The sequence below is a fragment of the Ornithorhynchus anatinus genome, chromosome 9, assembly GCF_004115215.2.
Source record: "Ornithorhynchus anatinus isolate Pmale09 chromosome 9, mOrnAna1.pri.v4, whole genome shotgun sequence".
Lineage (NCBI taxonomy): Eukaryota > Metazoa > Chordata > Mammalia > Monotremata > Ornithorhynchidae > Ornithorhynchus > Ornithorhynchus anatinus.
In genome coordinates this window covers 38,927,130-38,953,163 of record NC_041736.1, presented here as the reverse complement: position 1 = coordinate 38,953,163, position 26,034 = coordinate 38,927,130, and the positions used below count along the sequence as shown (strand labels likewise).

General features: G+C 44.8%; 1 protein-coding gene across 1 annotated transcript in view; it reads right to left on the bottom strand.

Moving 5' to 3' along the window:
• The window catches only part of ALK (ALK receptor tyrosine kinase), a 333,317-nt gene extending 310,720 nt beyond the window's left edge, over window positions 1-22,597 (bottom strand). The window contains exons 1-2 of the mRNA XM_039913097.1: window positions 22,540-22,597; window positions 22,192-22,356 (exon numbers count right to left, since the gene is read on the bottom strand). Of these exons, the coding sequence (XP_039769031.1) occupies window positions 22,192-22,243 (52 nt within the window). The 5' untranslated portion in view covers window positions 22,244-22,356; window positions 22,540-22,597. The remainder of the gene's footprint in view (window positions 1-22,191; window positions 22,357-22,539) is intronic.
• Between the last annotated feature and the right edge of the window lie 3,437 nt (window positions 22,598-26,034).

Genomic DNA, 26,034 nt, shown 5'->3' with positions numbered 1-26,034 from the left:
CCATTTGCTGGTGGGTCAAAAAGAGGTCGACGTGTGAGCTGCATCTAATTAGCGTCCTCTTCGGACAGGAACATTAGGGATTTCAGGTTTCTCGGTTAAACCACCCCAACCGGAAGTGGGTGGTCACCGCCACCTAGAAGAATGCTTTCCTTCTAAAACATCACCCTGACTAGAAATCCTAAGGTACCCACTCTACGTGACCCACGATACTGCCAATATGACCCTTCTCCAGGCCCGCTTCCTCTGTCACCTTCAGAGACCTTCTGGCATGTTTGAATGTCCTAGGAGAGGGGCGGGAGTTAGACTTCCACCTCTGTCCTTGGCGCACAGTCCTTTGCAGTTCTCTAAGGGTGCTCATTAGTGTAAGATAAAGTTGGGGTGTCTAGAAAAGTCAGGGAGAGTTGTTCTGTTAGAATTGGACAAAAAAGAAAAACCTCTAAAATTTTGGGGGGCATCACAGGACTGAAAGAGGATTTGTCTATTCCATTCCTCATGGCTTTAGACAGAAATAAATGATCCTAGAAAGAGGAAACTATAACCTACAGATAAAGAGTTCAATCTCTCATTTGTGTGCACAACACTCTGTCAAGTGCTTGGGAGAGAACAATAGAGTTAGGAGACAATCCTGTCCTTGAGGTTCTTACATCTGGTGGGGTGAAACATACAATAAACATGATAATAATGAGTAGTTGTCTGCTGTGTGACCTTGGGGAAGTCACATCGCTTCTCTGTGCCTCAGTTATCTCATCTGTAAAATGGAGATTATGACCGTGAGCCCCATGTGGGACAGGGACTGTATCCAACCTGATTAGTTTATATGTACCTCAGCACTCAGTCCAGTGCCTGGCACATAGTAAGGTTTAAGAAATACAATGAAAAAAAGTAGTTGTTAAATTCTTACCCTATGTCAAGCACTGTACTAAGGTCTGGGGCAGATACAAGATAATCCGGTCAGACACAGCCCCGGCCCCATATATGGATTCATAGTCTGAGTTCCCTCACTAACCCCTTATAGTGTTCAAAAGCTCCGACTTTCATCTACTTAGCTCTTCCTTGGCTGATCAAAGTTCTCACTCCCTTCCTTGCTTTCTGGGTCCCCCTGGGGTTGATTATCAAGCAAATTGTGGAGCGTAAAAGGGGAAGAGAACTATGCAATGCAGACTCTGTGCCTAAAAGGAAACCATGATGGTCGTAGCCCTCTGCTGGCCCCCTTGACCTAGATTTACGTACTGCCTTTCATTTCTTCTGTGTGTTCCCTAGTGATTCAGAACAGTGCTCTGCACAGAATGATTGATGATGATGAAGATGATGGAGGTGGTGCTAATGGAGGGCAAGGATGATGATAATGATGATGATGTTCCGGTTTATTGGTGCCATTCTGGAGATGCTTCACTTCTGCATGCCAATCGGGAACATGCAGTATAGTCATTTTCTCATTATTCCTTGTTAGAGAAGCAACGTGGCCTAGTGGAAAGAACACAAGTCTGGGAGTCAGAGGACCTGGGTTCTAATCCCAGCTCTACCACTTGGCAGCTGTGTAACCTTGGGTAAGTCACAACTTCTCCATCTTAGTTTCCTCATCTGTAAAATGGGGATAAAATATTTCTTCTCCCAACTACTTAAGCTGCAAGTCCCATCTGGGACAGGGACAGTGTCCAACCTGATTATCTCAAATTTATCCCAGTACTTAGTAGATGCTTAAACAGCACTATTATTAAAACTCAAAAAACACATTTCTGCATTTCTCAAGGAAGGCAGGGCTATGGTCATAGAAGACAGGCCTGACGCTTGTTTTAGACCATAGAAGGGGGACTCCTGTTTACCATTTTGGATTGAAGGCAAAGGTGGCAGAATGTCCCAGTGTAGTAATCTCTAGCCAATGAGAGGGCAGGAGGGGCAGTAAAACTTAAAACTAATCTGGACAGAGAAGCTGCATGGCCTAATGGCAAGAGCACGGGCTTGGGAGTCAGAGGCTGTTGGTTCTAATCCTGGCTCCGCTGTGTGTCTGCTGTGTGACCTTGGGCAAGTCACTTCACTTCTCTGTGCCTCTGTTCCCTCATCTGTAAAATGGGGGTTGGAACCGAGAGCCTCACATGGGACAACCTGGTCTATCTACCCCGGCGCTTAGAACTGTGCTTGGCACCTAGTAAGTGCTTAACAAATACCATAATCAATATGTTCTTTGGACTTGGGAAGCAAGATTGATGTTCCAGGGATCAATCGATTGATCAGTGGCATTTATGAAGCACTTACTGTGTGCTTGAGTACACTACGATAGAATTAGCAGATATAGTTCCTGCCCATGACAAGCTTACGGTCTAGGGGAATTGAGATAGTCCAGGAAGAGAGGCACTAAAGGAGTCAGGAGAGAGAGGGGGAGGATTTAGAGCAGATCCGAAGTCATTTCACGCATTGATTTTATTTGGCTGGGCTTCTATTTAGGGAGGTAATAATAATAATAATAATGTTGGTATTTGTTAAGCGCTTACTGTGTGCAGAGCACTGTTCTAAGCGCTGGGGTAGATACAATGTAATCAGGTTGTCCCACGTGAGGCTCACAGTCTTAATCCCCATTTTACAGATGAGGGATCTGAGGCACAGAGATGTTAAGTGACTTGCCCACAGTCACACAGCTGACAAGTGGCGGGGTCGGGATTCGAACCCATGATCTCTGACTCCCAAGCCCGTGCTCTTTCCACTGAGCCACGCTGCTTCTCTGTCTGGGTGTCATTTGGGACTCGGAGAAACGGCATGTCAGATTATTAAAACATCCCTGCCTGGTACTGCGCTTACTGATGATCTGAAAGTACAGTCTCTGTGGACCTCTGTAAACACATCCGGGACCAGCTGCAATAGGCAGTTTATAGCAGATGTCCATAATGTTAGTGCTTGTTAAGCGCTTACTATGTGCAGAGCACTGTTCTAAGCGCTGGGGTAGATACAGGGGAATCAGGTTGTCCCACGGGAGGCTCACAGTCTTAATCCCCATTTTCCAGATGAGGGAACCGAGAAGCCAAGTGACTCGCCCACAGTCACACAGCTGACGAGCGGCAGAGCCGGGATTCGAACCCATGACCCCAAGCTTCTAAAGGTGCTCAGTAAGTACCGCTGATGTGGACAATGAGTGACAACCAGCTTGTCTGCATTGTGTCAGGTGTGGAGGAAGCAGCACAGTCTCATTGATGGCGAGTCTAATAAATGTGGTATTTGTTAAGCTCTCTCTCTGTGTCACTCTACGAAGCATTCTACTAATCCAATTTGACACAGTCACTGTCACACATGTGCCTCACCATCGAAGCGGGAGAACAAGATTTAAGTCCTATTTTGCACATGAGGAAACTGAGGCAGGGGAAGTGATTTGTTCGAGATAACACCACAGGCAAATGGCAGAGCCACAGTTAGAATGCAGGTCCTCTGACTCCTAGGGCTGGGCTCTTCCCACTCCTTAGGTTCTACTCTTAGTCTGGTTCTCTGTCTGGACGGCTGTGTGACTAAGCTTAATTCTCTGTGGTTCAGTTTCTCTAATTATACCCTTTATGCACTTGATATTCACCCCACTCTTAGCCCCACAGCATTTACGTACATATCCAAAATTTATTGACGGACTCCCCCTCTAGACTGTAAGCTCCTTGTGGGCGGGGGATGTATCTACTAATCCTATTGAACTGTACTTTCCCCGTACACTTAATATGATACTCTGCATATGGTAAGTATTCAATATACGCCATTAATTGATTATACAAGGACTCACCTCTTCACAGGAATAACAAGAGGGTTAATGAGTAAATCACGAGCAAGTGATTTTAGTTCTTCAGGGAAAAGATGACATTGAATTCCAGACTGTAAGCTCACTGTGGACAGGGAATGTGTCTGTTTATTGTTATATTGTACTCTCCCAAGTGCTTAATAAATACGATTGAATGAACTTAAAAACAGGAAACTGAGGCACAGAAAAGTTCCAAACTTTAACCAGAGTTATAACAAATAGGAGGGTAAGATTTTGCTCTTCTGGAACACTGCTTCCCCTGCTAAACTGTATTTCCTTCCCATAAACCCACACATTCAAATGATATTTTTTGAAAGGGCAATTCATAAATCAGAGCGATCTAAGCTCTTAAGCTGGTTTCCACATTAAAACCTACACTATTCATCTTTTGGGGCAGCCATAAAACATGCTTCAAAAATGACCTGATAATTGTATCTTGGGGCATTTTTCAAAACGATCTTGGGAGATATTTCATAGCAAAAATATCTTGATTACATGCACACGCAATTCCACCCCGAATCTTGCACTCATGTTACTAATACCAGGTAAGTTCAAGTCAACAATCAATGTTTTAAAGAAACCCATTTTTAAACCAAACAATTCTGGAACCAGGTAACGACTTGATTTCCACCCTCTCCCTTTGAATGAGAATGTCGAAACAAATGATGTCAGTTATAGAAATGCTTTAGCAATTTTCCTGAGAAGAATTTAACCCCACAAGACCCAAATGTAACATCTTGGATGTTTGGGTGATGCCGAGTCGAGGCATCAAATATACAGGAGAATGCATCTTTACTGAACAGGCTTTCTAAGACCAGACCAGAACCGCCTCAAATTTTGTTTTCCCTTCTGTTTAAAGAAAAATCAGTTGTAAGATCTTGCCTTGGCTCCACTGTATATTAAGGGAAAGTTAAGAACTGGGAAAATTCCAACAGGTATCGAGAATGTAAAGTCTGGCACAAAAGGGTAGAGGTTCTATACTCGATATCATCTCCAGTCTCTACCACTCCCTCAGATACCCAGACGTAATAGTGAGTCCATAATGCCGGATGTGGAAATTTAGCGAAGGGCCAAACGTCTATGGCTCAATAAAGCAAGGTTTGGTTTTCGACAGGGCAGTGGTTGGTGAAGTCCACTGACAGTAGGAGAAAAAGATGGATACGGCCTATTCTGCTTGAGAGAGCTGGGCTGGCTCTGCATCTGGAGCAGCCTCCTCTCTCGCAGAGGGGTCCCCAGACACAACTTAGCCCACTCAAGGGAGAAGACACCAGTCTGGCTGAGATAGGGTTGTCAAAAATTGAGGTTAGCTTTAAGGGACCTAATCAGCTCTCTCCTCACTATTGATCCTCATTCCTCTTCCACTCCACCCTAGCGCCTCTCACTCAATTCCACCAAGAGAAGCAGGATGTTTTTGTGGATAGAGCATGAGCCTAGGAGTCAGACCTGGGTTCTAATCCCAGCTCCACCACTTGTCTGCTGTGCAACCTTGGGCAAGTCATACCACTTCTCTGGGCCTCAGTTACCTCACCTAAAAAATAGAGATTAAGACTGTGAGCTCCATGTGGGACATGAACTGTGTTCCAGCTTGATTTCCTTGTATCTACCCCAGTACCTGATGTAGAGAAAGTAGGTAAGAAATACCTTTTTTTTTTTTTAAAGTCATTCGGTCTCATTCTCCTCTCTCCCTTGGCCGACACCTCACTCGCACCCACCCTTCTGTCTGGAACTCCCTACCTCTTCACATCTGATGGCCCCTGCTCTCCCCACTTTCAAGGCCCTTCCAAAAAAAGTCACATCTCCATCAGGTGGTCCTCCCTGATTATTCTCTTATCTCCCCACTCAATTTCCCTCCCTCATCATCATCAATGGTAATTAGAGAAGCAGCGTGACTCAGCGGAAAGAGCACGGGCTTGGGAGTCAGAGGTCATGAGTTCCAATCCCGGCTCCACCGCTTGTCAGCTGTGTGACTGTGGGCAAGTCACTTAACTTCTCTGTGCCTCAGTTACCTCATCTGTAAAATGGGGATTAAGACTGTGAGCCTCATGTGGGGCAACCTGATTTCCCTCTATCTACCCCAGCACTCAGAACAGTGCTCTGCACATAGTAAGCACTTAAAAAATACCAACATTATTATTACTAATGAACACTTACTGTGTGTAGAGCACTGTATTAAGTTCTTGGGAGAGTACAATTCAAAAACACAGTTGGTAGACACATTCCTTGCCCACAATCAGCTTACAGTCTAGAGGCAGTTCCCTGCCTCAACACTTGCGCATCCCTTAAGTACTTACATTCCTCCCCGCAACCCCGCACACATATTTATAGTCAATATTACTTTCCGCTACTATAATTTATTTTAGCCTCATCTCCTGAGGTGGCTCCTAAGGTCCTAGAGAGTGAGGATTGTACTCTCCCAACTGTTTAGTACAGTGCTCTGCACAGAGAAAGCACTCGATTGATTTTTATTTTTGGAAGCGTCAAGATCTCACTTTGCAAAGTTCAATTCTAAAACACGTGTGCCATCCCCCTCAAAGTGCTCCAAGCCTTTCCAGCGATGGCGACGGGGAAATTTCCCTCCACCTCCCCTCCTGCATTCCATGTGTGAATTGAGCCAATATTCAATACAAGGAAAAAATTGCTCCCCTGGAGCTGGTTGCTTCCATGGCACTACAGCTCCTCTGCGTGATTTTATAAATGACTCAGGCGGCTGACGTGAGTATTTCCCATTTCAATCTTATAGGGCTATTTCCTGTGCCTGTTTCTAATATCCCTAGGCCCCTACGGTTGTAGTCTCAGCTGACAGTGATAGTCAGAATAGTCAGTATAAGATTACAACCAAAGATAACTTGTGAGCTTTAGTAGTAATCATAAACCCTAACAGCAATGTAACATCTGGAGAGGTCTCAGTGAGCATAGTGACTTAGGGCTGTAAAGATGGTTTGTGTGGGGGGAAGAAGCGAGGATAACACAGGACAGTGAGTCAGCGAGGGGGTGCGACCTGATGGCAGTGCCTAGAGTGGCATCTGCCCAAATCAGGCAGGGCATCCCAAGGGGAACAAGCAATTTTTCTTCCACAAGGCAGCTGATCAGAGGGGAGACTCAAATTCACACATGCACACACATTCTGTATATATATGTTTTAATGGCATTTGTTAAGCGCTTACTATGTGCCAGGTACTTTTCAAAGTGTTGGGGTAGATATGAGGTAATCAGGTTGGACACGGTCCATGTCCCACATGAGGCTCGCAGTCTTAATCTCTATTTTACATACGAGGTAACTGAGGCACAGAGAAGTTACGTGACTTACCCAAGGTCAGACAGCATATATGTGGCAGAGCTGGTGTTAGAACACAAGTCCTCTGACTCCCAGGCCAGTGCTCTTTCCACTAGCCCATGCCGCTCCTCCCGTAGGCAAAGTAAAACACCACCTGCATATGCCCCGAAGATAATCTAGAACAAATCTTTAAATGGGAGGCTAAATGCCAAAAGATGCCTGGCTAGGATTCGTGAAGGAGTCACCTTGCAGGTCACGGAGACCCTGAGAGAACAATGCCTGAGTCCGGCAAGGGTCAGCGGCTGGACTTCCCCACCCCACCCACACGGCTAGTTCTTATTCACACAGATCCGTATTCACCAACCCCTAAGGAGAAAAGCCACTGCTTTTTTCCCCAAAGGTTTTTGAGCTGGCACCTGCCCTGCTGCTTGTGAACTCCAACAGAGCCTCAGAGCAGGGCCAACAAAAATAGAAAGGTCATCGCTGGAGGTCTCAAAGATCCCCAAATGGGTCATCTTTCGGTCTCTTCTTGGGCACTGTGCTCTTTGTGAAGTTTAACTGTGTCCATCCCAATCAATATATGGTATTTATTGAGCACTTACTGTGTGCAGAGAACTTGGGAGAGTACAACAGAATTAGCAGTCACGGTCCCTGCCCATAACGAGTTTATACCCCAAACCCACCCCCTCCCCATGCCAAGGTCCCCTCTTCTAGGTTGGGACTGACGGAATAACGAGCAGCAGCAGAATAGAGGCCGGTTGCAGAGGCAATATGGCAGCACCGGTAGCCACCCATTCATCGTATACTTAATACTTGATATCAAGTTTAAGGCTCTGACCCTTAAGAGCCCTGTTCCCATTTGACCAACTCAAAACAAAATTATCATCACTTATGCACAGACCCATCTGCTTCCAAACAACCTGGAAATTCCTCTCTAGATTGTAGGCTTGCTGTGGCAGGGAACATGTCAACCAACAGGGAACGTGTCAACCAACTCTGCTATACTGTTCTCTCCCAAGCTCTTAGCACAGTGTTCTGCATCCAGTAAGTGCTCGGTAACCATGACTGATGGACCTATTCCCAACTCCAGAGGCGATAACACAGATGTCCAGTGCTGATATGAGAGCAGACTTGGTTAGCTTGCCCTACCTCTGCCCCCAGACCAAAAGTCTCATTGATCCTCACAGGCTCCTTGTGAAATGGAGGTAGGAGGCAGGTCAGTCACTCATTCGTGTACCAAGCACTTGAGAGAGTACAATATAACAGACCCATTCCCTGCCCTCAATGCTCTGACAGTCTAGAGGGGGAGACAGACGTTAATATAAATAAATGACAGATATGTACAAAGATGCTGTGGGGATATGAACGGTTCTGCTTTATGAGGGAGGAGACTTAGGCACCGACCAACCAAGCAACCTGACCCGAGATCAGATAGTGAAGTAGCGGCAAAGTCCAGGCCGCAGCCCGGATTGGCTCCCGCTCAATTCAGTGTTGGAGGCCAAGTAGGCTGGATGAGCTGTCTATCCCATTAATATGCTGGGTGGTGCTCCTCTCCCCGCTCACTAATGAAGTCATTAAACGGGACCCGGCCCCTGACCTGCAACTCGCTAGATCCCGCTCCTTCTCAACGTGATACATTGACATGTTCTAGTCTCTTCGACGGCCCTTTCACCAGCCTTCAGTTCACGCAACACTGCTCATCTCTAGGCCATTTTCAATTAATTTCCTGAGTAAAATTTCATGAGACGCCATCAAACCTTTTGCTAAAATCAAGATATATTACATCTACTCTATTCCCTTAGTCTACTAATCAAAAAAGCAATCAACTTTGTCTGGCATGGTTTGTTCCTTTTAAACCCATAATGCTTATTGCTCATAATTCCATTATCTGCTACAGTTTTCTTGCTCTTTTTCTGTTCTAGTCGTTTAGCAGGGATTGAATTTTTGGGTGGCCATTCCCAGGATGCCTTTTGTTCTCTCTGGGTTTGAAAATCTGGTATCCAAGTCAGGTCTCCTCTCACTCCTGGAGGACTTAGTTCACTAAATCATCAGACCACAGGACTGAACAGAACTTCAAGGGATTTCCTGCAATTTGATCTTTCCCCACTTCCTGGGATAGAGAATTGGGCACGCCCAGACACTTTTTAAACCTCTTTTCCATGCCAAATAAACCCAATTCCTTTAGCCTCTTGCCCCCAAGGCCCTATACTGATCCAACCCCTTAATCATTTTCTTTTCCACTCGAATTCAGCCTAGCCATTTTCTCCACTTCTTGCCTAAGTTATGAGGTCCCAAATTGGGCATGAAACTCCATGAAGACCTGGCAAGTGCTTTATGATGAGAAGACTACCCCAATTCTCCCCTCATTTATACTGGTGGTACTGGTTAGTCCTCTTTTAGTGAAAGACTGTATGTTAACACCCACTAAAGATACCCATTTTATTTTGAATTCCTCATTCGTTCTCCAAAGTCCTACGCAAACCTTCCCCCTGGGAAGTCTCATCATTGTCATCAAACTTCCCAGGCACAAATTCAGTGGTTCATTAGCTTTTTTTTATATATACGCTCCCTGTTTCAGAATGAATCCTAGCTGTACCAAATACATTCGTAATCAATCAGGTTAAAACCAAAGATGTTCACTTTGAAGGACTTTGATACTCTCCCAAACAGTTAGTCCAGTGCTCTGCACACCATAAATGCTCAATAAACACCTTGAATTGAATAAAAGGCACCAAGGCAAAATGGGAAGGCAAGGAAGAGGTATAAGCTAGTAGATGCTTTCTGGATGAGAGTTTAAGTTCTCTCCCTAGCTCTATGGGGCAAGAGACATTCCTTTTGCACTTCAGTTTTTCCATCTTCAGAATGGAAAGGATGTAGCGATGTCTGCTTATCTTTTTTTTTTTTTTTTAAATGGCACTTAAGTGCTTAGTATGTTCCAGGCACTATACTGAGCACTAGGATAAGTATAGTAGTCACGGACTGAACAAAGTCTCTGTCCCACACAGGGCTCACAATCAATCACAGTTATTGAATGCTTACTATGTGCAGAATACTGTAACTAAGCACTTGGGAGAGTACAATACAGTTTAAGTGAAAGGTAGAACAGGTATTGGACCATCATTCTACAGATGAGGAAACAGGCACAGAGAAGTGACTTGCCAAAAGGTCACTCAGCAGACAGGTGTGGTATCGTTAAAGAGGATGGGAGAATGACAGGAAGCTTGGAGCAATGAGGCATCGAGCTTCCTACAAAACCGAAAGACCGAAAGATGTGGTGGGCGCCAGTCTTCCACTGACTGGGAGACTTGGACCTACACAGGGGGTACAACTGGATTTGAGCAGCTTCCTCAGAGTCACCTCAAGAGAAGCAGCATGGCCTAGTGGAAAAAGCACAGGCCTGGGAGTCAGAAGGACCTGTATTCTAATTCCAGCTCTGTCTCTTGACTGCTGTGTGACCTTGGGCAAGACATTTCACTTCTCTGTGCCTCAGTTTCCTCATCTGTAAAACGAGGATTAAGACTGTGAGCCTCATTTGGGACAGGGACTGTGTCCAACCCAGTGATCTAGTATCTACCTAAGCAATCAGTACAGTGCTTGTCACATAATACTTAAATACCAAATTTATTATTATTACCACCACCTAGAAGCCTCTCTCAACAAATGGCGGACTAAGAACGTCTATCAGGAGCTGCAGAAAGAGTCAGCTCTCAGCAGCTCATCCCAGCAGATTCTTGAGGTGTGAGAAGAATTCCCCAGCGAAGAGGCAGGGTGAAAGGGATCATGTAAGCAGGGAAGGCAGAAGCAAAGTTCGAGAGACACAGAGAAGCCTGCTGTCAAATAACGTAACAGTGTTGAGAGACCACTTGCAAGAGGAAGATGAACCTGACAGACAGTAAAATCAGGTTGAACAGCACCTTCAGGAAGGTCTGGATACCCAGAGGCAGCTGAAAAGCAGAGACAGGCCCCGCAGAGGCAAAAGAAGCGGTGCGGCAAGAAATCATTTTGAAGACATTGTAAATGACACATAGCTCTTTTCAGCCACCCTCACCAACAGAGAGTATGTCACTGTCAGTAGAGTCATCTTCAAAAGTGAAAGGCAGTTACACACACACACACACACACACCACCTCCCACCCCCCACCATGGTGCAAAGTTAGACAAAAAAAACCGATGTAGAAAACCATACCCTTTTGACAACCAAAATCGGCGGGATGTCAACATAACCCAAGTTCAGATCAAAGAGAGTATGTAGAGTAACTTCAGTTTTTCCCCAGTTATTAGTCAGTCCCTTACACAGTTGGAACTTAATAAATCTGTGTCCAACCTTATTTATGGCTTTGAGGACTGGACCTTCCAGAGATGCCATATTTGACTTCCTCAGCAGTGCCAACATCACCTACATTCAATACAATCAGTCTTTTCCTCTGCCCTCAGCATTGAAGCCATGCTAACTGTATCACCTATTTGCTGAGACACAATATATATATATATGAAAACACATGTATATGTCATATATATTTCATATATAGAGAAGAGCTATCCAAACAACTAGCTTACGGTGAACCCATAAAAAGTGCGTACAGAAGAAAAGTCGAAGATGCCGATGAAACGACTCTTAGAACAATGTGGCTTAGCAATAGACCCTTGGGAGGTTACAGTCAAAGACAGATGAGCCATGCTAAGCACTGGGGGCCAAGGTGTAAGGGTGCCCCAGGGGCAGGCTCTATTGACCCATGATATAGAAGGGACTGACAAGCACATATTGGTTTTATCAGTCACCCTTACTGATAAGATCGCACTGACAGAAGTCTTAACAGGTTTAAAGATCAGTGTATGTGCAAATAAAATCACACACATAAATTGCTATTAAATTTTATTACTGGAAATCAATGGCACTTATTGAGCACTAAGCACATGGGAGAGTACAATGCAACAGAATTAGCAGACACCTTCCCTATCTATCATGAGAATGAGCTGAATTTGCTGATCTCTCCCAAAACATGGCCCAACATGGACCCATATCCAAAATGCCTCCTGTCCCTCTTAATGAGGAGGGTTCTTGTGGATCAAACCTTCTGTCATCTCACTCAGAACTTTCAGGATCAGAGGTAGGCTAAGAGTTAACCAAGTTCCTGCTCCTGACTACAGAAGGGCATGTTTCACCCAAATATAATGTTGGAAGTTGGGGCCAGGGAGGAGTAGCAAGGAATATCACTTGTCCAATCAATCAATCTTCGATTAAGACCATTGATTCTCCAATTCATACCACTGATTGACTGATTAGGATTTTAGCTGTAATCCCTGCCCTCGATTCGCTTACAATCTAGTGGAAGTCCCCTATCTCCACCGCCAGCCACCATGCGATCTGGGTACCACTTGTCCTCGGATGCAGTCGCGTGTCATGACAAGACAGAAAACTTCGCCTGGCCCTTTCCCGAAACTCAGCTCTTCAGACAACCACACGAAGTTAATTAAGGCAAGTCGGTGGCTTGGTGGGTCCCGGAATTGAATTAGGATAAAAGAACCACAAATCATGGCTTGTTGAAGTGACTGCTTCAAAGGTCAAAATCTAAGCACAAATGACCTGTTTTCCGGGGGGATTTGTGACAGCGTTTCATGTAACATTCCCACAAACAGAACTAGAGAAAGGAGGGATATTGCCTTTAATGGCAAGTTTCAGAGGAGTTGGGGGAACGAGAGATTCAAAGACCGCTTAGCGACCTTATTATTATTGTTATTATAAGACAAGATCAAATGGCCTGAGATGACAGCCCTGAGACTTATTGCTGGGTTTGAGGATTAAAAAAAAAAAAGAATTTAAAGCAGATTGTATTTACTTCATTTCCGAGGTGCACGCATCGTTTGGGCTCCTGAACGTCGTTTCCATCTGGTACAAAAATTTAATTAAGGTCTTCCCGGTCCCTAAAGCCGCTTCATCCCATTCATTAGACCAAAGCCCAACAAAATAGCCAGGCTGGGTGGGGAGATGAAAAGCAAAAATCAAGTCTGAGCTTCCATTTATATCTTCCCTTGTCACACTGCTCCTTTCAAATGGACCACTTTCCTCTGCATATCTGTTACCGTTCCCATCCTTCCTTTCCTTGTGGAAAAGGGAGACTTTATTACTGTCACAGGCTCTAAGGCCAGACGGAAGCAAGGAGACACTCTCGCTTACTCTTCGGCCCAGCAATCCTGAATCCTGAATTCTGAACAAGCTGCAAATGTATTCAGGAACTTAGACCTCACTGATGGTTTATTTATTTATTCATATGGTACTTGTTAAGTGCTTTACTACACGCCAGGCACTGTTCTAACTGCTGGAGTGGATACAAGATAATTAGGTTGAACAAAGTCCCTGTCCCACATAGTCTAAATTGGAGGGAGGGGGATTTAATCCCTATTTTACAGATGAGGAAACGGAGGTACAGAGAAGGTAAGTGACTTTCCTGAGATCATAGAGCAGAAAAATGGCTGAGCTGAAATTAGAACTCAGGTCCTCTGACTCCCTGGCCTGTACTCTTTCCACTAGGCCACGCTACTTTCCTAATTATATGTGATCCTGAATCTACTTGTTCATATGCTGTAATATTCTGCTTCCAAGCTGCCTGGAGGGCAGGAACTAAGATAAGATGCTGGACCTCACCTTCTTAAAGTCTTACCTCATTAAGTACGAGTGGGTCTGGACTCCTCCAGCCCTCTGCACAGGTTTAGAAAACGGTCTCCTTTAGAAATTGCCCAAAAAATACGAATCCAACCTAACGGTTTCAAATTTAGACCTGTTTGCCTAGATTGAGTCCTCTAGTGTATCATTCCCCGGGTCTAGCCTCTCTGAAGTATCCCGTTCAGACGTTCCAAGAGTATACAATCATAATAATATTTAACTGCTTACTTTGTACTAGGCACTGTGCTAAGTGCTGGGGTGGGTACAAGGAAATCGGGTTGGATGCAGTCCCTGTCCCATGTAGGGTTCAATGTCTCAATCCCATTCATTCATTCATTAGTATTTATTGAGCGCTTACTATGTGCAGAGCACTGTACTAAGCGCTCGGAATGTACAAATCGGTAACAAATAGAGACAGTCCCTGCCTTTTGACGGGCTTACAGTCTAACTGGGGGAGACAGACAGACAAGAACAATGCAATAAATAGAACCAGGTAACTGAAGCCCAGAGACGTGAAGTGACTTGCCAAGGTCACACAGCAGATGAGTGGTGGAGCCGGGATGAGAACCCATGACCTTCTGACTCCCAGGTCCGTGTTCTATCCATTCCACCGTGCTGCTTCTCACATATATGGCATATGGTAATGACCAGCCAACCCTTTTGCGGCCTGGGGTCCCAGCCTTCCGGAACTGCAATCCTGGGAGGCTGTCGGGGGAGAACTGGAGTGGCAATCTCCTTTCCCTCCCTAATTCACCCTCTGCTCTCCCTGCATCCCTCACTAGACCAGTTCCTGTCACCCACACCTCCTCCATCCCTCCCAGCTTTCTAGCCCTGAAGAACTGAAAGTATGAGCTACGGAAGGGATTGGGGGCAGCAGTAGAGACTTCCCAGTGGAACCGTCAGGGTTAGAACTGCTGAAAATGTTACAAGTTAAAAGATAGGAGAGCTGAAAGTGGGGAGGTGATGAGGATGGGTTCGCAGCCGCCAGCAGGAAAGAGGTTAGGGTTACCTCCTTTTTGGTGAATCCCAGTCCTGGAATACTCCCCATGGGGTAGGGTGAGAGTTCTTATCCATTAATGGCAGGACCGATGGGGTCGGTCAAATCCATCCCTCCGAAATAGGTTTCCCCACAGAGGTCATGGGACTGATCTTTTCTCTTTGGACCCTGGGCAGGCTGGCCCTCTGGGCCCACCCCTTGGGGGTGTTCCCGGGAGCCTGGGTTGTGAGGTGTTGACCCAGTGTGCTCCTGGGGCCAGAGGGAGAGGAAGAAGAGAGAGGCAAATGAAAACGGCTTGATTTCTTTTTAGGGACATCTGACACCCCATCATCCTCGGCTATCTCGAGGCTCAAGAATTAAGAGAAAAGATGTGTGGAAGCAGACCGCTCTCTCAGGGGGAAGATGAGCCTGGAGATAGGGTGTATTCCTACCACTAGAGAAGCAGCACGGCCTAGTGGATAGAGCACAGGGCTAGGAGTCAGAAGGTCACGATTCTAATCCTGGCTCCACCACGTGTCCGCTGTGTGGCCTGGGCAAGTCACTTCATTTCTCCGGGTCTCGGTTCCCTCGTCTGTAAATGAGGATAGAGACCGTGAGCCCCACTTGAGAGACGGACTCTGTCAACCCACTTTGCTTGTATCTACCCCAGTGCTCATTCCAGTTCCTGGCACATCGTAGGGACTTAACAAATGCCACATTTCAGACTGTGAGCCCCACACAGAACAGGGACTGAGTCCAACTCGATTCATAACCACCCCACTGCTTAGTACAGTGCCTGGCACTTACTAAGTGCTTAACAAATATCATCATCATCCATCATCAATTCAAAGAATCGGTATCTTACTTGTAAATTTAAAATGGCAAGGCACCAGTGCCAGATTGGGATTAGATTTCATATCCTCTCCTGTCCCTTTCATGCTGTTGGTGTTCAAAATATGCTGAATGATAGTTTAAAAAAAGAATATGCCTCCCTTCTTAAACAACCCCAAAAGAAAAGATTTAGAACAGCAAATATTCCCCAACACTTCTTGAAAAGCCACAGAACACCTCATTCTGAATTTTATCCTTAGATTTCATTAATTTATAATAGAGTGTTCCATCAAGATTATCATTCTTTATTATCTCACTGCTCTGAATCATATATCCCTTATTATCCTCTGTTCCAGAGGCCATAAATTAAAGCTAGTCAGAATTTATACTCCCACGGTTCATTATTTGTGATTGCTATTTTTCTTGATGTCTTTCTCTGGCCCTGCCTCTGGTCTTTCCTACCCTCTGACAAGAATTATAAGAGGTTCTAAATGCCACTGGACTAATAAATGTTTGGTTAAAAAAAAAATCCACATCCATCCGCTTACCCCCACCCCTATACACACACACACACACACACACTTCCCCCCCCCCCATATTGCCCTCTATGCCACTCAATTTTTAATAGATACCCATTCTATTGCCATTCCTCCATACCAGGATGCCACAGAATTCCAAGAGCCAGTGGGCTTCAAGACATTGAAGTTCTGAATTTAAAATTTAATTTTTGCTCTGCCATTGACTCGTTATTATAAAACCTTGAGCCCTCTCCTTCAACTTCACTGTGAATTCCCATATCCTCATCTATTTTTTCCTACACTGTGGAAAGGGCCAAGGAGATAAACTCACCACAGGGGCAAACTAAGGCTACAGAGAAGATCGCCGATTCACATATTCCTCTGGTGTCATTTTTGTATCTGCAGTTTTGTAGCAACAGACCTTTAAAATTAATTTCTTCTGCAACCACCTCCTGGAATTTCATTCATTTCACACAGTCACTTATTACAAACATACACACCCAGAAGAGGTCTAATTATATCCTGATCACACCAAGCGACAACCTGCGCAACCCAAGTTTGGCAAAGTAAAAAAACACAAATGACCTACTCAGTGAAAGGGATTATGACTCCAAGATCAAAAAGCTACTTACAATGAAACAAGCAATGCATCAACATCTTGCAGATGCTCCCGATTCTGACAGAAGGGAGGCTTATCAAAGCCCGCCGCTTAGAACACTCCAGCAGCTAAGGAGCATGTGACCAGTGATGAGCTGCCAAGCCTGAAGAGATAGTAAACTACTTTGGCCAAGGATAATCCAAGAACTGCTCAAGAATGCTCAAGAAATGGACCCATATACCCCTTCAAACAATACTGAAAAACAGAGAAAGAATATTAAGGAGATGCTGATGCAGCACCATCTCCTTACCTGACCTCCCACCATTCATGATGATGCTGTAAGAATAGTTTGCTTGCTATCATATGAAGGCTTAGCTTGTGTTCACACACTCAGGGAAGTCACCAGTGCAATTAGAGCTATTAAAAGTAGCAAGCTGCCTGATGAGCTGCCCTAAAAGCAGCCAACATCATCACCACTGTCAAGAAGACATGGGAGAAAGCTGACTGCAGAAATTCTGGCGGGATTACACTGATCTCCATTTTAGGTAAGACCCTAATCAAAGTCTTCCTGGACCAATTCCTGAAGTCAATAACCATGCTCTCCAGAATCACAATGGGTTTTTGGACAAGTGCAGCACACACTTTGCACACTTGATCTTTGCAGCCTTTCAGTCGCATAAGAAATACAGGGAACAGCATCATGAACTCCAAGGCATGTTTCCTGAATGTGGCAACCCTTTACCCAGCCAAGTAGCAATTTCGGTGACATGAAGTTGAATGTCCTCAGCGAACACTGTTACCTGGGTAGAATATTTGATGATGTAAAGCTATATGAGATGGTAAAAAAAGTGAAATGAGAAAGCTGGTGTACCCATTAGGAGACTGAAGAAAAGATTATAGCACCAACAGGGCATCATACATTGAATCATGCTTCATCTGTATTTACTGAGCGCTTACTGTGTACAGATTGCTGTACTAAGCCTTAAGAAGAGTAAAATATAACAGTGAACGAGACACTCTCTGCCCACAACAAGCAATACTCAGACCAACTGAAGCTATGCAGAGTCACTTGTGTTATGGTTGTGCTCAATCTAACAATTGTATTTACTGAGCACTTAACTATGTGTAGAGCACTATACTAAGCGCTTGGGAGAGTCCAATACATTAAAGCTAGCAGACCACTTTCCTCGCCCACAAGCGAGCTTACATTCTAGAGGGGTATCCCTGGACCGTCCTCTGAAATCACATCCCATTTCTAGAACGGTTTTGCCAACACCTCTATGTTTGACATTTAACATCAAGTGGCATAATGGGATCAGAAACAATAGTCCTCCAGCATAAAAATAATGCTGATCACATCACATCTTTGCTGAGTGGAATATGCGAGAAGAATGGATGACAGAGAAATAACCAAAAACTTCTAGAAGATAAACTGTAATGACCAATTAGAACCAGAGTGGACTCTGAGAAATGCTTGGAAACACTGTACATGAAACCAGTCTTCCAAATGTAGAAAAAGCTACGGATACTTGGGAGACAGTAGAAAACGACAGATCCATCTCGTTTCTAGCAAACGGAAGTGAAGTAGGTTCTTGAAGCGGAGATTTGGGAAGATCATGAAACCAAGAGAATCAGATTAGTGATCAGCAATCAGAGGTAAGGGATGTTCTTGGAGCAGAGCTTGAAACCATTTGGTGGTATTTATTGAACGCTTACTGTGTGCAGAGCATTGTACTAAGTGCTTGGAAGTGTACAATACACCAGAGCTGGCAGTCACATTCTCTGCCCGCGAGAAGGTTAGAGAGAGAAGAGTCAGGGAAGATGGGTAAAAATGATGCAGAACAAGGGAAGACCTGAACCGCATCATTAGGATGCAGTATGCTCTGAGAGAAGAAACACAGGTGGGAAGCCGCAGGCCTAGTGGATAGAGAATGGGCTTGGGAGTCAGCAGGACCTGGGTTCTAATCCTGGCTACATCATTTCTCTTTTGTGTGACCATGAGCAAGTCACTTGACTTCCTCTTTGCCTCAGTTACCTCATCTGTAAAATGGAGATTAAGACTGTGAGCCCCATGTGGGACAGGGTCTGCGTCCAACCTGATTCACTTGTATCCATTCCAGTGCTTAGTACAGTGCCTGGCACAAAGTAAGCGCTTAACAAGTACCACAGTTATTATTATTAGGTCTGGGAATCAGAGGACCTGGGTTCTAGTCCCAGCTCTGCCAATTGGGCAATTCACTTAAATTCTCTCTGTGTGGCTCAATTCTTGCATCTGTAAAATAGTATTACCTGCCTCTCCCTACCTCATAGGAATAAAATGAGATGAGTAATATGAAAGCACACTGGAAAAATAAAAGCATTGTACAAATTTAAGATTCTCAGTTCTGGCAGGAAATGTATGTTCACTACATTTTTCTGATAGAGTGCAACTGGAGAGTTGGGGAAGGTATTTCCGACAATGCGTGCCTGTCTGGTTTCGGCATGTCATCTGGAGAATAACAGCTGTGAGTACAAACACAGAGTTGAACACTGGGGGGTACATGATGTTGTGAATTTTTCTTAATGCAGGATTCTTCTTGAATGAAATCCTCCTACAACCGGACAACCAGGCTATTAATCATGAGCCATAAGCTTCCCTGGTGGCAGTCGTACCTGTGCCACTGAGAGCTTGCCACCTTAATGGGCGGAGGTCCCAGGATGGGTACAATTCGTGGGCTGCACCTCTCCAAAAGGAGAAGAGGCCTGAGCAATATAGATTCTCGCTCAATAGGACCTCCTTTGGCCAATTAGAACCCAGAAAGACCCAAGCACCAGAACAGGAGATGGCGCAAACCTGGTAATTTTGTTCCAGGGCAATGAGGGTATTCCCTCTCTGTTCCCTATCCTGACCCATAGTCTTGGGCCACGGAGGACACTGAAGCTTCCAGAGCTGGCTCAAGATCAGAGGTTCCAAAGGTCACATGTCCCCAAGGGATGGACTTGAGGAAGTTCAGAAGCCCTGAGGAGTTATTCCATGTCTACAGAATGAAAGTTAAAAGAAACCCACAGAATGGACTAGTGGAAGCAGAATGGCCTAGGGGAAAGAGCCTGGGTCTGGGAATCAGAAGACCTGGGTTCTAATTCCGGCTCTGTCACTTATCTGCTGTGTGACCTTGGGCAAGTCACTTAACGTCTCCGTGCCCCAGTTACCTCATCTGTAAAATGGGGATTAAGACTGTGCCTCACCGCACCTCTGTACATATCTGTAATTTTCATGAATATCTGTCTCCCCCTCTACGCTTTAATCTCATTGTCGGCAGGGAAAGTGTCTGTTTATTGTTATATTGTACTCTCTCAAGTGCTTAATACCGTGCTTTGCACACAGTAAGTGCTCAATAAATATGACTGAATGAATGAGCCCCATGTGGGACATGAGCTATGTCCAACCTGATTATCTTGTATCTATCCCAGTGCTTAGTACACTTGCCTGGAACACTGGGTTTAAATACTAGACTCCAATAATACTGCCTAAAAAGTCTCACTGTGTGTCTCACCTGTGGTCCCAGATTGTTGACCAACCTTGTGTCTGCCCTCTTCTTCCTCTCTGCAGGACTTTGCTCTCTGCCTTTGTTTTTTGTCAACTTCACTGTCGCCTCCCTCCCCGATCTCTCTGCAGCGACACTTACCTGCCTTCCCTCCATACCACCGTTCCAATCTTCTTTCCAATATGCACTAAGATTACCATGGTCTTCTGTCCTGTTTCTCCCTAGCTGGCAAGGGACTGTGTAGCCTCTTGAGAGTCTGCTTTCTCTGAAACCCTATTACCCTCTGTTTGTTTCTATCTGGGCAAAAATCCCTAGTGGGAAAGCACTTATTCTTGCAGGTAATAAGACATTTCTGCCTATGATCCCCAGTGGAAGCAGGGAGAGGAAGCATCCCAGGAGTGAATGCACAATGGGAAAGACACTAGTCAGGAATCACCAATCTGTAAAAAAAAAAAAAAGTCATGGCAGAGAGGTTTCCTGAACTGTGCTCCAAACCATCTTTCGGGCTCACAGGAAAAGATTCCTTGGGGCTTTCTGAGCTCTCATTAGACTATCTACACCAGTTCCCTTCGAACCCCACTATTAGAGAGTGGGAAAAGTGGTTTGCCTGAGGCAAAATAACCCACATTTAGTCTCATAATAATATGAATAATTATTATACCAGTAGTATTTAAGCACTTTGTGCCAAGCACTGTACTAAGCAGTGTGTTAAATATAAGGTAGTCCGGTCACAGTCCCTGTCCCATATGGTGTTCACAGGCTAAGGGGGAGAGAGAACGGGTACTGAATCCTCCTTCTACACATGAAGAGACTGTGGCACAGAGAAGGTAAATAACTTGCCCAAAGTCAGCCGAGAGATTAGAATTCAAGTTCCCTGACTCCCAGGCCCATGGTCTTTCCACAAGGCAAGAATAATAATAATGATAGCACTTGTTAAGCACTTACTGTGAGTCAAGCACAGTGGTATGCACTGGGGTGGATATGAGATAATTACGTTTGACACAGCCCCTGTCCCACACAGGGCTCACAGTCTAAGTAGGAGGGAGTGGAATTTAATTTCTATTTTACAGATGAGGAAACCAAGGCACTGAGAAGTTAACTGACTTGCCCAAGGTCACACAGCAGACAAGTGGCAGAGCAGGAATTAGAACCCAGGTCTTCTGACTCCCAGGCCCACGCTCTTTTCACTGCTTCTCATTATCTAGGTCTGGGGTGGTGCAGGGGGAAATCAAGACAACTTTTCCAGATCCATCCAGGCTCTCCATCCCCACTCATTTCCCTCTGCATCAACTCCAAAGGCTGCCCGAGTCCACCCTCTAAAAGCCCCCCGCCACCATTTGCAGGGGGCGCTTCCCTCGGCCAGAGATGGGGAGCTGGGCTTCACCCACTCAATCGTATTGAGTGAGCGCTTAGTGAGTGAAGAGCACTGTACCAAGCACTTGGGAGAGTACAAGAGAACAGAGTGGGTAGACACGTTCCCGGCCCACACTCCCAGAATTAAGACAACAGAGGGGACCCTCAATGAATCTTCCTGTCATCTCTCCCTCCGAATGAAATATGCTGCTGTCGGCTATGATTGAAAGAGGGAATGGACAAGGACAAAATAATGCTCAATCTCAACACTACCAAGGGGAAGGAAAACGGTCAGGATAAAACAAAAAATAAACCTTCGATATATACCACCCGCTGGAGTGGTTTTGAAGGCCGGTCCTATACCATTATCACCATGTGGCTCTTCAAATTGTTTTCCATCAGATGTTATTTTTTTTACCTCCTTTTCAGAGTATCTCGGTCTCCAGTGGCTCGGAGCCTGGCAACCCCCAGGATCAAAATAGCTGTTTAGGCGGCTCTGAGCAGTGGGACAGCCATTTTGATTAATCATCAAGGGTTAGTCCTGCTTTCTCCTTGTCTGCACCACCTAAACTCAGGCCTGGACTCAGACTTCATAGAACCTGAATCTCTCTAGGGAACACACACACACACACACACACAAATACCCCACCCTGCTCCGAGGAGGAAGAGCGTCCTCGAGCTTCCCTTTACCTCTGCGAATCGCCTCAGCACGATCTTCCTCAGACCCATCTGGCAGGTTCATCCGGGAAGCCTCCTCGGCAGTGACGCGGCGCCAGGTCCAGGGGAGGCCCCTGTCTTCCTGTAGTGGCGGGGAGTACTCCAGGTCACAGGGGAAATCAAAATGGCACTCCAGACCTGCAAAACAGAGGCTCATTGAAACTTGCCATCTCTGAGTTCTGCTCGTTCCGGAGCCAACCGATCCCAACCAAAGGTCTCCTGGATCTTTATTCAGTGTTGAAAAAATCAGGGTCAGGGTTATTAACTCAAAAATTGGTGCCAATAAATCATTTGTTTAATACTGAAATTCAAAGAAATAACCTGAACCCTGCTCCTTTGCTTCTGCCTTCCAGCTCCTTCCACATTAGACTGCCTGCCCTTCCTGGGGGGGGGGGGGGGGGGAGGAACGCGGCAGGAATCTCTATTTAAGTCCCTCTCCAGGTGTACCCAGTGTAGGTTTCACTCCTGCTAATTCTGCCTCCATTGGCAGCACCTGATTTGTTCTTCCAGTGAGATCCAGAGGATTGGCTTTCTTCTAGGAAGAGTTAGCTTCGGGTTGGGAGAGGGGTTACTGAGCTTTCTGAACCGTGTATTGCTTTGCAAATATGCAATAACCCAAATATGCTTCCAGTCAGTGTAATAAATAGATACATTTGACTGATTGATTAATCTCTGGACTCTGAGCTCCTTGTGGCTAGGAAACATGTTTACCAACGCTGTTATAGTGTACTCTCCCAAGTGCTTGGAACAGTGCTTTGCTTACAGTAAGTGTTCAATAAATAGCGTTGATTGATTGATAGAAATATGCAAGATTAAAAAGATAAAAATCTTGGGAAGTAAAATGAGTGGGGACAGGCTTCTCCCCATTTCAGAGAAGGATAAAGTCATTTAACTGGTAGTAAAGTGGGGGACTGGTAGTGAAGTGGGGGAGGGCCTTTACCCAAAAAGGGTACGTTTTGGACCTGATATCTGGATTTCATACATTTCCTGGATTAGAAGAAGCACCATATCCTAGTGGAGAGAGCTCAGTCCAGGGAGTCAGAAGACCTAGATTCTAATCCAGGCTCTGCCAACTGCTTTCTCTGTGACCCTGAACAAGTCACTTCACTTCTCTGGGCCTCATTTTCCTCATCGGTAAAATGGGGATTAAATACCTGTTCACCCTCCTACTTAGACTGTGAGCCCCATTTGGGACAGGGACTTAGTCCAACCTGGAAAACTTGTATCTACCTGAGCACTTAGAACAGTGCTTGGCAGGGATTAAGGGCTTAATAAATGCCATTATTGTTATTTTAGTACTAATAATGAAATCCTAAACATGTCAGAGATACATCCATTTGTGAGAACAGTAAATGGAGAAAGCACTCCTTGACTAAAGGATCATTAGAGCCACTGCTTTTTGATGCATGGCTTTCCTCATTGGCCCTGTTAGTGTGATTTCAGGATACATTTTATGACTCAGTTGTTGCTTTTGCAAGCAGCAACAAACAAACATAAAGTTACACACCTTACTCCAGCCATCAATCTAGCAATGGTATCTTTTGGGCACTCACTGTAGGCAAAGCCCTGTACTAAGCACTTGAGAGAGTAGAACAGAGTTGGTAGGCATGTTTCGGGCCCATAAAGAGCTTACGACCTAAGCCTTATTTATTTATCCTGTCTCCCTCTCTAGACTGTAAACTCATTGTGGGTAGGGAATGTGCCTGTTTATTGTTATGTTGTATTCTCTCAAGTACAGAACAACCTTAGCACATACTGATTAGCTTGTATCTACCCCAGCTCTCAGTACAGTGCCTGGCACGTAATAAGCACTTAAATACCATTTTTTTTAAAAAAAAAAGTGGGGCCTGAACAAGGTGACCTAGAGGCAGAGGACTGAGACTTGAGTTCTTGTGCTGGTTCCATCACTTGCCTGCTGTGATACCTTGGCTATGTCACTGACTTTCTCTCTCTGTTTCCTCATCATTAAAATGGGTGTAAAATACCTCTTCTCACTCCCTATTAGATTTTGAGCCTCATGTGGGACCAGGACTGTGTCTGATCTGATCATTGTACATCCACTCCAATGCTTAGCACATAGTAAGCGCTTTATAAAATACCGTCACAATTATCATCATCAAATAGCTTCCCATGAACATGCTATATATAGTGCAGGAATTTCAAATCCAAGAATATTTGAGTCTCAAAGGTCTTCCATATTCCATTATTCACTTTGGGTCTTCTTTAGTAAACGATGTAGAGATTCCTGACTCCAAATACTCTTTGACTTCAAACATCTTGATTTTTCCATGAAAACCTTTTTTGGGGGCCTGAACTATCTGCGTATATTATTCTTTTAGCTCTGAATTATCATTCTAACAGGCAAGTCTAGATTTAGACAGAGAATGGAAGAATCTATAATAATAGAAACTGTGGTATTTGTTAAGTACTTACTACATGTAAACTGTACTAAGCACTAGGGAACATAGAAGATATTTAGGTCCCACATGAGTCTCTCAGTCTTAGAAGGAGAACAGGTATTGAACCCCCATTTTGCAGATGAGGAAACTGAGGTACAGAGAAGTTAGATGACTTGCTCAAAGTCACACAGCAGACACATGGTGGAGCTGGAATTGGATCCTCGGTTACACTGCTCCTGTATCCCAAAGTTGTCTTATTCTTGGAAGAATTACCAGCCACTTATCTGTTGTGTGACCTTGGGCAAGTCACTTACTTCTCTGTGCCTTGGTTCCCTCACCTGAAAATAGGGATTTAGTACCTGTGCTCTCTCCTACTTGGACTGTGAGCCTCATGTGGGACTTGATTTATTAATCCAGTGCTTAGTACAGTGCTTGGCACGTAGCGAGCGCTTAAAGACCACAACTGTTATTACTTCTATCCAGGGTAGTTAATACTTCCTGACTTATCACTGAGGTTATTAAAACTAATAACTTATGGTGACAGTAGCCAAACTACTTATGGGTTATTTCTTTTTCAGTGGGGTGGTTTTTTTTAATAAACTTCAATCATATTCTCCATTAACTATCTTTCGGCTTCCCAGTCTGCATAGATTTATGCACTCTGGCTAGCATCTTGGTAATATCACCTCTTTTGTTCTCAGGTTAATACCATTGCCCTTTCTCGGTTTCAGACAATTCACCTTTCTAATGACAGGCTGACATAAGAATGGTCTTACCTTGCTTGAGGTGATATTCTACTCTCCTTCCTCCATATTTTATCAATCTCTCAGTCTAGTCATACCGCCTCTTTGTTCCAAGGAGACAATAATATTTTCTGTAGATGAGTTGCAAGCTATCTTAATTTCCCCAAATGGATTACTAGATAGCTGGCTTTGTCACAGATGTTAAAAGAGCGAATGGCACTCAAGTTTTCTAGGAACAAAGGATACACAGTAAATATGGCATTTAATCTTGCTCTCTGGGTATATTGTCAACCTATTTGGGAGTTTGCTTGATAGCCCGCTAAGGCCAGGAACAGTTAGTTGGTCGGGGAAGGGGGGCTCTCCTTAGACTGTCATCAGTTTAGATGGCAAAAAGAGGGGGCGTTTGAGCACGTTCTTGCAACAGGGAGGGAAGAGGTCAAAGAATAGGAAAAAAACTGGATTTCTCTTGCAGTTAGTGAAAGCACTCAGTGGAAGTGAAAGCCACAACAGGGAATGCTTCTGGCAAGGGAATTATCCTGCGACCATTAGGGTAATTGTGTAAGTAGATTGTGTCTGTTCCTGGTGGTATTTGTGGCTCCACCTTCAGATTAACAGTAAATTGGTAATTGGAAGTTTTCATACCAGGGACACCTCTCGCTGTGGGACCTGAGAAG